This window comes from Parasteatoda tepidariorum, chromosome 8, assembly GCF_982258835.1.
Source record: "Parasteatoda tepidariorum strain Cologne lab strain chromosome 8, Ptep-v5.0, whole genome shotgun sequence".
NCBI classification, from domain to species: Eukaryota; Metazoa; Arthropoda; class Arachnida; order Araneae; family Theridiidae; genus Parasteatoda; species Parasteatoda tepidariorum.
Genome location: NC_141762.1, coordinates 49,893,328 through 49,907,003, shown reverse-complemented (window position 1 = coordinate 49,907,003; position 13,676 = coordinate 49,893,328). Strand labels below are relative to the sequence as shown.

The 13,676-nt window shown below is 28.7% G+C and overlaps 1 protein-coding gene across 2 annotated transcripts in view; it reads left to right on the top strand.

Annotated features, from left to right (window-relative positions):
• LOC107438883 (diuretic hormone receptor) overlaps positions 1–13,676 on the top strand; it is a 235,922-nt gene that overhangs the window by 90,757 nt on the left and 131,489 nt on the right. For both annotated transcript variants that reach the window (XM_043039188.3, XM_043039187.3), the window contains exon 3: positions 5,577–5,693. In XM_043039188.3, coding sequence (XP_042895122.1) covers positions 5,577–5,693 — 117 coding nt within the window. The remainder of the gene's footprint in view (positions 1–5,576; positions 5,694–13,676) is intronic.

The following is a 13,676-nucleotide window of genomic DNA, read 5'->3' as shown; positions in this document are numbered from 1 at the left end:
ATCGCATTGAAGTTAGAACTATAACCGTCCACAGTGATGATGCACCTGTTGCAGTTGAGGATAAAAAGCATATTTGATGCATTCCATTATAAATAAAATCCTTCCAGAAAGACGTTTTTTTTGTTTATTTTTTAACATTCACAATGTGTGAGACTGACTCATGTTTTCTGAAAACATCTATGCTTCCCTTTTCCGGCATTTTATGACACGAGATAGTTTTTATTTACTTTAATTTTATCGTCATTCTGAGACGTAAGTTGACAAATAATTTGTCAAATATGTTTCATTAAAAATACTATCTGAATACCTGCTCATCGTATGGAGTGCTAAAAAGTAAGCAATCAATATATCAGTACTGAGCAACACTCCAAAAAATCCAGTACAAAACAAAAAGAAATGTCTCCACACATAGTTAATAAAGTTACAATAGTTCCAATTTTTAAGATTATTATATTTTGTCCGTTTTGGTAGCCTTACGTTATAGATAAAGCAAAACATGCTTTTTAGTATTTCATTTCCTAAAAATAAAGGCTAATTGTATTCCAAAATCATTTGCCATGATGATAATGCTAGTGGTCAACTCATGATAAGCACAATTTACCATAATCGCATATTAAGAAAAGATTTCAAAATATTAAAAGCAATTAAAAATAATAATACTTCCAATGGAAAATCACGCTAAGCAGTAGCGATTCCGAAAGGAATTGAAACAAAAGAAACAATGAAATATGAAAAAAATGGATAAATACGACAACCGAAGCTGACTTCTTCAGGGAGTACCAGCTCCGTAAGTCATAAAAGCGAAATATTTTCTATCGAGAGAACACGACAAAAGTCTAAAATTGCTCTCTCTGTACCCCAAAGGTTTTGCCAAAGTCCAGGAAGAGAATACAATACAAAATATTAAATATAAAGTACATAAAGCAAATATAGAAGAATAAAAAAAAAGACAAATGCATAAGAATAGTACGTTCAAGAGCTTACTTGAAGCAAAAATCCAATCACTATATTTCACGACTGTCTGCCAAACAAACTTTTTTTTACCACAATCACGTGATTTTTTTCTGTTCTTTTACCTTTAGAGACACCCTAAAAAGCTCTTTCCACAGTATCTATATTAAAGCTTCCCAGTATTAATGCAGTTTCAATAGATATCAATTATACTAATATTAGACATTGCACTTATATTTGTATATTTGGTACGTATCAAAACGACACCTCTTACCATAATACCAATAGTGTCCATTTCAGAATGAATTATGCATCACTGACGTCCAAAAATAATATGGTGATTTTTTTACATATCTTTCAAATGAATTAGTGACATTTGTTTATTAATTTTGCGTTACGGTACTTATCTTTTAATTCAGTTCTCTTTTATATCAATTAGTGCTAATTACTGAAATTAATTAGGCATCGTTGACCTCAATAATAGTTGGGTAATTTTTGACGTTTCTTTTAAAAGGATTATTACCATAATATTGATTATAACAGAGCTCAATCCATAATTTATTATTGCCAACACAAAATAAGCATCAAAAGGGTCAATAGTAGTACAGTGATTTTTTGCGTTTTTCTCAAAAGATTTTGTACCATTTCTATATAAATTTTGCTTTATAGTACACATAGCATATTTTTTCATTTCAATTAGTACTTATTACTAAAACTAATTTAGCATCATTGGTATTTATAATAGTACCATTTCTCCATAAATTTTCCTTTTTAGTACACAGCTTATTTTCTTATTTCAATTTGTTCATATTACCAAAATTAACTAAGCTTCATTGGAGTTAAAAATAGTATAACGATTTTTCTCTGTTACCCCCAAAAGTACTTTTTCTCCATTTTTCACTATTTTTCTAATTAAATTATTAACTAATAATAAATTTAATCTGGCACCAGTATAAATAATAGTGAAATAATAATACGGCCATTTTTTACGTTTCTCTTTTACGAACTAGTACTATTCCTACATTCATTTGTCTTTTCAATGCACCCTGTTTTTATCTCAAGTTGTTGATTTTAAATGATTTAGTTTTATATATTCACGTGTTTAAAGCATAATTATAAGCAAAATAAACACACGTTTCAAATAACTTCAGGAATGCTAATTTGGTGCCGTAATTCGCCAATGCAATCAGGTTCCTGCGAATCATTAAGTTTAAAAGACATGACGAATAAACAATGTCTAAATTTTAAAGAAAGCACCAAAAACTCTTTTTTTTACTATTTGAAAAACTATTTGATGAAAAGAAAATCGACTGTTGTCTGATTTTATTAATGTGGACTCTACCGAACGGACTAGCTGAAAATTTCGGACGAATTTCAAGTGGTCTGAATTTGCCTCATACACTTTCAGGATAGTGAAACGAAACAAAAGCTTTTTGGAGTTATAAGACGCACACGAAAACATACTCTATTTATTTATTGACCTCCAAGACAGTGAGAGAATTTCACCTTGAACTGGACACCTTACCTGAACACCTCACTTTTAGTGGAGTGGTTACGCAGGGAAACATCGTGTAACTTCTCTACTTTGATTCAAAATGTTGCAAAAATTAAATTTTCTGGGAAAAGGCTCTTTATAATTGGATCTACATGCATTTGCGAGCAAATTTTTTTCTTACTTCAAATTCTACAAGATGCTTCAAAGTCAAGAAAAAGATGCTCTTTGACAGCCACTAGCTTGCAAGCTGTGGTGAGAATTTCCACAAGCAATTTCCCCCTTAGTTCCAGTATATAAATGTAAAAAAGTAATAGGGTGCATTTTTCTCATTAATCTGATTCTAAAATTAAAAATGCTTGCAGTTTAAATCAATATTAAATTAGCAGAATAAAAAATTAAATAGGACTTCCATCGTTTTATTTTATTTATTTTTATCGATTTTTATGATACAATTTCTACTTTTTTCTGAAATACAAAGTTAACAAAGCTTAGCAATATGCAAATATTTTAAAATATGCTGTCCTACATCAACCCCCTCTTCCCCAATGCTGTCCTACATCAACCCCTTATTCCCCAAAGTGCCCCCCCGCGTCAAAACAGTAGTTTGCCTCTGACCTAAGTATTACATGGGGGGCGAACTCAGCTAAGTTATTAACTTAATTTTGCACTTTTTATGCATTTGAAAATCAAAAGAAAGTGTACATATTGATCATGTCTGTACTGAGTCTGTGACGTCATAGAACTTACCCTCAAAAATCTTTTATCACGATCTCGTGTAAACCACTGCAAAATTTATTTTCTTAATAATTGAACTATATTTTTAAACAAATAATTTTTCGTTTGTTATGTGAATAGATATGTTATGTGAATAGATTTGTTATGTGAATAGACATATGAATAGATATGTTCTTAATAATTGAACTATATTTTTAAACAAACAATTTTATTGTTTGTTATGTTAATAGATATGCAATGCATAAAAAGTAAGGCTGCATGTAGCAAATTAATAAAATTATATTATTCACTTTTTTTCCCCAAAATTAAACTTTTTGTACAAAAATTAGGATTTCCATCGAAACTCAATTTCTGATAATTAATCCGAAAAATCGCAACTTAAATCACAAATTTGATCTTAAAATAATTCTAGAAGGAACTTACAATTTGAGTGTTCTTTCAATGAGCATTACAAGCTCAAGTTTTATGTTTATGGTACATATACATGCTACATATGGTTATAGTATATGTATTATTCAGAGTGACTTTTATAAAAGATGTTTAAAGAACACAATTATTTTTCAAAGTGACTGTTTTTACTTAAATATAACGCTTAGTCAAAATTTTATTAAAATTTCACTATATAAAGCTTACTTAACGCTTAAATACGAAATGTACATTCCAATATTACATAATAACTCTTTTAAAAGATAATAAGGATAAAAAATTATTTTTTTCTGAGAGAAAAATTATTAAAAAAGAAATAATAAGTATTGATAATTTTACCGTGAGTTTCCTAGTTTATCGATATAAGTATAGTTTATCTATCTAGTTTATCGATACTTGTCTAGACAGAGAGTGTAGGGACACTTCTGAACTAATAAGTGCAAAACCAAGTGCTTAAAAAATTAAAAAATTTTAACCTTGTTTTTATCAATACAATATAATCCAAGTCTAAGAAATCAATTGGTTTTAAAATTTTAAACACACAATTTTGACAGAAAACCTTTATTTAAATGGCAGTTAGTGTTCTTCTGATCGAAAATCAATGAAATTTACAATTTAGAATCAAATAGAAAAAACTAAGTCTGAAGGAATTTTGATCCTTGTATTGATTATCTATTGCATTATACTATTCATTGAATATATGTATTCGGTTAAAAAAAAATTCAAAAATAAATAAATATTTTTCTTTGACGTTCAAATAATAAAGAACATCACAAGAAATAGAATGTTATATTCATATAGCTTTCTTTATTTGTTTTTTCTAATCTGACCTTTGCCTTTTCCTTTTAAGATGTTTAGGTAGTGTATTAAATAAATTAGCTTTTCATTAAGATTTAACCAAACAAACAAAATACGAAACATATGACATTTTATACTTTATTTATCAAGAATTTAATTAAAAATATTAAGAATAATACTATGACAGTTAATACAAAACCAATTTATTTTTGTGTACCGGAAATTTTTGCAAAAATGCTTAAAAGTCAAAAATTCATTGCGTGCTTTTTTCTAGCAGTTCTTTTAAAATTTGAGAACCACTCCTATTTCTTTACTATCTTTTACTCAATTCGAAGAAAAACCCTTATATTTTTACTTTTGAAAGAACTTAAATATTTGTTCAGCAATTTAAATAAAAATCAATCTTCGTGATATTAAGGCCTTATAAAATCTTCCCGATATTACGTCTGCAGTACGCTTGTGTGATATCATGTTTCTACATAGAAATGCTATTGTTCAACATTAATCAGTTGTTTTCTGAGAGCCCAATTTTTAATTTTGGGAAAATTTTATGAAAAAAAGAATATTATCACAGTTAACCAACCCATCAACTACATAAACCCAACTTCAACGAAAAATTTCTAAAAGAATATCAGAAAAACCCACCGTAATGCTTTCATTTTTTGTAGTAAGCCTTTGTAACTTGCGAATTATCATTTTTTTCAATTAATTCTACTCCTGATATTTTTACTTTCGAACAAATTTTCTTTTTGTTTAATAACTAAACGTGAAACCCTCATCCCGATATTAAGACTGCAATAAATGTGGAACGACATTACGTTTTAAGGTGGAAATACTATTGTTGAACACCGAGCAGATGTGTTTTGATAATACAGTTGTAAATTTAGAAAAATTAAATAACTGAGACCTTAAAATGTCGAATAGTGAAATCCATTACTACTACAAAATAACAATGATATATTGTTCTCATATCTTCTAAAAACTCTCTGAACCATTACAGCACTGTAAATCCAAAAGGTTTACTGGGTACCATTTTTTCATTGAAATTGGTTATTTTCATGTGCCAGTTTTAATTATATATATTCTAATACCCCTTTGCTACTTTTTTAATAATTGTCTGCTGTTCTTTGGCATACTTTGAATCAATTTAAATGGTTTAATTTCCTTACAGATGATTACTGCAATACAACATGGGATGGACTGTCTTGTTGGCCTCCCACTAAAGCTGGAACATCAGTTATTATAAAATGTATGGAATATTTAAACAGGGTACCATATGACACTACACGTAAGTACTCGTTAGTATATCTAGTATATTTTGTTACTCGTCCTGCATTCGAAATTGCCTGTCATATAATATGGCCATTTTTTTGCATATGGCCATTTTTTTGCATATATTTTTCTAACAATATTTTGAATTGTCGGATATTAATGCTACATTGATGTTAAATTAATTTTTGAATTAAAGTTAAACTTTTCAGATTTTATCAATTATAATAAAATTTATAAATTTAGTTTGCTCACTAATAAATTTAAATAAAATAATAATAATGATAAAATTTGGTTCGCTCATGGTTTAATATAATATAAAAACTTACCTTTCAACAAGTAAAAAACATTGCTTGATTATTCACAACACTCGATATGTATGTAAACATGGTCTAGTTGAGAGCGTGGCTTCTATTAAAAAAATATGATGAAAACATACACGTAACAAGGTATGCCTACATTGAGTACCTGGACATATGGGTATTCTTGGACATAAGTTAGTTGACGAAGCAGCACGGGCTGACTCCAGTGTGATTTTCTGGGGCCCTGAACCAACTTTGGGTATATCTTCCCCATCATTCAGGGCATCTATTTTCAAGCTCTATGGAAAATTTCCCACGAGTAATGGTGCAACTCGGATGGCTAAAGAGCTGAAACGCAACTGTCCAGGTGCGTGAAAGAGCTTCTGAATCTAAAGAGGAACAGTTTGAGGAAGATCATTGATCTTCTTACTGGACACCTATACATAATGGGTGTTGTATCTGATACTCTTTGTCAAGGTTGTCTTCTTGGGGAGGAGACTTCATCACATATACTTAGTGATTTGAGCATTTAGGGTAACATTGCATTGAAGCCTGGAAACAAACTACAAGACATTCCAGTCAGGTGTCGGTTTACCTTTATTTCAGCTATAAAGCTTTCTTGTTAATCATGATCTCGGGTTTTGGTACAGTAGACCTCTGGCTAATGCTGCTCTTTACAGCTGCCCAACCTCTAAGTCTATGAGGAAAATATCCAATTCTGATTGAATAGCATCTAAATTTGGAAATTTACTTTTCGATAGCAAAAGAAGAGAGGAAATTGTTACATCAGAAATAATAGTAATTAAATGGATAATGTTTTTTTTTTTTTTTTGATTTACTTTATTCATTTATCTTTTTAATAAACTGTATAGTGCACTTTTTTACTTTCCCTTAAAATGCTGAAGATAGGTGATATTTAATTATAACTCATATTTATCCAGGGCATTCAATAATAATTGCCCTTAATATATATTTTTAAGATCCTTATTACAAAAAAGTAAAAAGAAAAATTACATATTGGAATTTATAAGTTAATATTTGATCGAAGAAAAAAGCACTATTGAAACTTAAATAATTATTGCTACAGAAGGTAGGGCTAAAAACTTCAAAAACCTGCTTGATTAACTGAGAAAACAGACAGTAGTTGAAAGACAAATGCCAGAAACACTACCAAGTTCCCTCAAATAATAAAATGGTTCTGAAGGCCTTTTTATTTAATTTTATTCTTCGTTCATCTCTAGATTCTGCAGATTGTGATTTTGAGTTGTTTTTAGATTAAATAAGTTTTAGCGATAAATAATGTATTTACATTTTTAATATGAATTTTAAGAGGATGCGTTAAACGACGCCTACAAAGAGGATCCGTTGTTGTAAAAATAATGCAATGTACATTTGCAGCAGGCTATACAGAATTTTAAGGTGGTCTAATTTACCTGAACCAGGATTTAAGGCATTGTAAGGATTGAGATTAGATAAATAACGAGATATTAAAATAATAAAAAACGTAATAATAAATATAAAATAATAAAAAAAAGTTTTTATCATTCTATTACAGCGTTGTGTTATAATATTAACCCCAAACTATTTGAATAGTAAAAGTAAAACAATTATAATCATTATACATCACTTACTGTTTGAATAGTGAAAGAATATAACAGTTACATTAAAATTAATAACCCTAAGAATCTGTTCATAATATAGACACCTTTTTAGGATCATTTTTATTCAAACGGGTTGTAATATGGAGAGAGAAATTATATTCAATTAACGTACTGTATGGTACTTACTTTTCTGGTAAAAAAAACAACATAATTCTAGTTAATACAAGTAAACCAAAACATGCGGTACTTAAATCAATCATTTGTTAGTGGTATCCTTTTGTATGGTAACAATTCAAAAGAAATTTTGGTGTTTAAAATTATAGATTTTATTACCATACATTTCGTGAAAAACACTTAACTGAAAAGTAAATTTAACCTAATAAATGGTAATTATGACATGCCCTAAAGTATCATGATAAAATTACCAAGTTTTATAACAAATTATTAGCACATCATTTATTGTAAGTTTAAAAAAAGCGCTAAAAAAGCGCAAAGCGCTAAAAATTACCGATCTTTAGCGTTCCCAAAGAGCCAGACACAGGGTAAATTCTACTATATTCTGGCAATTATGACCGTGTACGATTGTTATATTTTGTTGTTGCTTGTGAAAGTTTCAGTTTTTGATGCAATTTTATATAATGGCCATTCAGAAAATGTTCTTAAACTATATTTTATTTACTTTTACGATTAAATAAAATGGTATTTTTGAAGCATTTTGAATAGATAAGTGTTAGCAGTTCAAAAGAAATTCTTTTATTGATCTTTTTTTCTACGTTTTCAAAGAGTTGAGAAAATAAATATTTGATTATTTGAAACCTTTAATGGTATTGATTTAAAAGATTTCGTTTTAACACTTTAATTTTTTTTCCTTTCTAAAGAGTCTACTTAATGCAAAGGGATACCTGCTTAGCTTAATTCTTTTTTAAAAAAATATTCATTTGCATTAAAGATGCGTCCTACACTGGTTCCTTGGTTAAAAAAAATTATATCATTTGAGTTTATAAAATTTCTTTCTTGAGAGCTACTTTTGTGTAGGCTAAATAAGCGTGATGAAATTCCTTTTTCTTTTTTTTATTGGCACTTGGAAAAATATTTTCCATCCACTTTCTTACGCAGTCAATTACGTGAGTAGCTGAGACTGCAAGTGACAAAATTTGCGCAATGGCACGCAGACTAATATTCTAATAAAATTAATTTTAGTTTATGCTTTTTCTTGTTAGAGTCAAGTGCTCTAACAAGAAATACTATACTAAATTTATCAAGACATTACTATATTTATCAAGAATTATCTATAAGTGAGTTAAGACAACCGGTATTCAAGCTATAATGAAATGCGGTGAGACGGAGTTTGTTTAATCAACATATTTATTAATGCAAGCTCAGAGAATGTTTTTATTTTTTTGAAATTTATTAAGTATGATGTCGAGTCATAATTCCTGAAGAATAAAAAAAAATAATGAGCTGCCAATTTTACTAAGGCCCAAATTGGTTTCAAAATTGGATTGATATGGATCTCATAAGAACATCCACCGAGGTATCAATTTTGAGATGTCTAAAACTTTTAATATCGATCCTAGAATGGCCTATATATGGCCTACATTGGGTAATACAGAACCTACATAGCCTAAATAATTGATATCAAATATTTTCTGAATCAGACAATTCTGTATAGGACCGATATTGGTTATAAAGTGGCTGTAAAATATCGGATGAATCGGAAAATTCTATATAGGACCAATATCGGAAAAATAAAGGCCCGTTGAACCCTTACTGACCCAAGATTCATGAATATTGGCCTAATGAGGGCCCAAGTTATTTTACTGATAAGGTATGTTTGCATATAAAGGTTGTTGTTTTGTCGACCACCCCCATAACTATACAGCTTTAATCAAAAGCAAAATTTATATTACAATTCCCTGTTATATTAAATTATTAAATTATATTATATTCCCTGTGAAGGAGTATTTCTAAATAAAGCAAAAAATAATGTTAGACAGAAACGATGTGCAAAACACATGGGGACACGTTGTGACAAACAATGTGTAATAAGCTATAACATTGTAATAAGAAATAAGATTGCAATTTCATGTTGTTTAACAGAAATTGTTATAACGACTGTAAAAGTCCTATTGTGTAAAAATGTATTTAATCTTAATTTTTAATCTTTCCCTCATTCGAGACGGATTGATTGATTAATCCTCAAAACTGCTAAAACATTCCTATTTCAAAATTCCATAATGTTTTGAATGTTACAAATAGGAAATAATTTTCCTTTGATTTTTGACACATTTATTTCACATTTAAGATAAAGATATTTATATTGTTTTGAATTATGATAAAGTCTTTTCGTTCTTCACGCTTTGTTTCTACAAAAAAAATTTTTTGCTTTTATAGTTTGTGTTAATTAGACAAATAAAAAAAGTAATAATTTTATTTTTAAAGTAATTTCAAGAATAATCTTATTTATCGTTCGTATTTTTAAATTTCAAAATCGTATTGTGTATTTCATTTATTGAATTGTCTCAGGATGATAAGTTGTAAATTGAGCAAAACATTTAAGCAAATCCTACAATATTTTCTGTGTTATGAAGTTAGAGGTTTCCTAAACCAGAACGATAAAATACTGAAACTTTAAATTATCAGAGCTTAAAAATTGTATTGCATATTTTTAAAGTTTAGCTTAAGTCATTATTTTCATGATATCTTTATATTTTTTTCCAGGTTATATATCAAAACTTTCTTGTATCATTTTTTACCATCACAATATTTAAGTTTAAAATAAGATAAATTCGTTTGCAATAAAGATAAATGGTGAGAGTCTGGGTGTCTTGGGATATTCATCCACTTTTAGATGCACCTGGATAATTTTTTTTAAAATTTTTTTCCGCACATGCGCTGTATAAAGCAACTACTTCAATTACTCTTATCTGGCGCAGTTTTTAGTATTATTTTTTTAATTTTAAAGCAATAATTCCGTTATCACTCTAAAATTGATTCCAACGCTTTGTTTAATTTTTTTTAAATATTTAAGCTATAGCAAAAGTGGCACTAGACCTAGTATATATTTCGGACATTTACCAAAGGTCTAGTAATACTAGGTCTGGTTGAGTGCCACTGCCCGATATACATTTGCCTGGTATGCCCTACACTAATGTTTTTTAAGGTCAAGTGCCACTGCCCAGTATACATTTGCCCGTTACTCCAAACACTGATGTTTGTTCTAATCTATCGTCAGCAAGTATTAAAATATCGAATAAATGTAATTACATCCACGAATAAATTAATATCACATCAGATGTAATAAATATTTCGGACATTCACCAAAGCGACTAATTTGATTGTCGTCATTCACCAGTGAAAGTTAACAACCACCGATTTCGGTCATTCACAGTAACATGCACATCATTTACATAATAACCTCATCAGGACGATTATTTCATACTTTGCCTAAATAGCATCCGGCATTTCAAAAAATAAAAATAATTGGTTTTGTTGGCAATGATCTCGTAAGGCGATAAAGAATCATGCTCAGTACAGGCAAGGAAGATATTAACCTCGAAGGAAAAGTGGATGAAATCCCCAAAGAACCGAGAGTCTGGCATCAAGTTCAGATTAAAAAATATTGCCACGTACATATTTATACCTAACACTAAGCAATTAAATATCAAATGAAATGAAATATATTTAGAATAAAATCTTCATTTTGGTATAACTTTTAATTATAAGGAACTTTGATTACTATCCAATTAGTTTACTTTAATTTAAATCAAACATAGTTGAAAACAAAAATTGCTTTGAAAGCGTTTTATAAAAGTAGTATCTTGGATTAATTCAGTTTTTTTTTTCTGAAGAAGAGTACTTTAGTCTACTTTTTATTCTTATTTTAATATTGATTTCTTAAATACGCTTCTTTTTTTGTTAAAAAAATTCTAATCAGCGCTGAAAATACTCATTATGTAGGCAAGAATTAAAGTTTCTCCCTAAAAATTTTTTTTTCTTGAATAGCGTTAATTACGTTTTAATTATTATGATTAATTATTTTTAAATAGAATTTTGAGTAAAAGGGAGAGTCGAAGATATGATTGATACAGATAATCAGAATCAACGATATTAAAATAAAGTATTTCTTTGAACTATGCTAAATATTGCTTTACAAATTTTAATAGTCCAACTTTTTCTCAATGTAAGGCATATTAAAAAGAAGACAACAAATACCATGCAGCATGAGAATGTTGCGTTGACACCACCCTTTATGAGTATAATCAATTTCGTTTATAAAGTTAAAGTAGGAACTGAGATAACTCACTCGGCCAAAATTATCAAAATTGCTACAATGTACAAAAAATGAACTAGAAATCATTAAAAAAGTTTAACTTTTATAATGTTCTACTAACACTATTCAAAATAATATTTGATATCTTTTTTTCTTCTTCTCCGTTATTGAACTTGAAAATACTTTCAACCTACAGTGCTCTGAAAGAAGAAAAAAAATGAATCACTCTGAATTACTTTTGATCTAATGATCGGATTTTCACATTCTAATGCTCAATTTCAGCGTGTCTCGAACAAGTGACCTCAAATATGTTAATCAGTTAAGTGCTGATGATATTTTAAGTTACGAAATCAGACACATAAACGCACCTTTTTTAATATTAAAATAACTTTTTTTCGAAGAATTTGGATTTCTGACTCCCAAAATATAGAGGGAAGCCGTAATATGATCCCGATCGTTTGGTTAGAGGAACGGTCGAAAATATGAATTCCTTAATATTAATTTTACTTTTCGTGTATTTCCCCAGCCCTTTTAAGCGAATTTAAAGAAAATTTTGCTAACAATTATGAAATTCGTTTATCTAAAGATAATTTCACTAAAAAAAATTTAATAGTTATTTATTATTTTTTATAACTTTATTTAATAATCGTCAAAAAAAGTTTAATTTTAAGTATACTAATTAGTATACTAATGAAGAATGAAGAACACTAATTTTTATATCAATTTAAAAAATATAATTGTAAATGGCAGAATCCAAATTTTGAACGAAATTGTTTGAATAGTTTTTGAGAAATCAAATTTTAAATAACTGACTTTTTGAAGAATTCAATTTGTCCGACATGTCCACCCCCCTCTCGGAGCGTTGAGATTAAGTCCGAATACTTGAAAATCAGATCATTAAATCATAAGTGTCAAACACCTTGCATTTAATGGCAACCCCGGTTCTTGATGATGATAGCTTAATGCATTATTCGTTGTAACTTCAGAGTCCAATACTTTTTTGCGTTTCCCTCACTGATGAATCTAGTGAGATTTTTTTGCGTCATTTTTGTCTATGATTCTGAATATACGTATTAAGAGCAGTGCTTTCGAAACACCTTGTGAACACCTGAAAGAAAATACATAATTTATTTTTACTTTTGGTACTCGCGTACCATGAGAAATAACAAAACTTCTTCCTAGAGACATTATCACGAAAACTTTTACATAAACTTAATTTAATTTTTCTTAAAATATGCATACTACTCATTATAAAAATTAATTTCTTTAAAAATATTCATTAAAATAACTTATAACTATCGTTCAACTATTGATTGCATGGCTTACTTACTACAATTCAATCGAAACTAAAATGTCTTATTACGGAGAAAAAAATAACATAAAATGTACCACTTTTATTCCATTGTTTGATCAAAAGTTAAGAAAAAAATTTTAAATCACTTAAATGCATTAGAATGATAAAGTTCCAAATCAAAAATGTTCAACTTTCGGCGACATTAAAACATCGATAAAACGTGACAAACTGGCCGGCGTGAGACGCATCCACCAGATGTAATCTGTTCAAAAGATCTGTAACGGTGCTATAAATTATCGATCACATTCATTTCATGGACAAAATTGCCTCTTCTGATTTAATGCATTTTGGCGGAGAAAAAAAAGTTAACATTCGAAAACTTTTCTTATAGTTAACTGAACTTTGAAAATGATAGTAAGAAGCAATCTAACTGTTGAAGATTTATTATCTTTTCTTTTGTTTCATTTTATGACGCTAATAAATCACTTTCTTTTTTAAAAGATTATATAAGGCTAACATTGTTAGTTAAGAT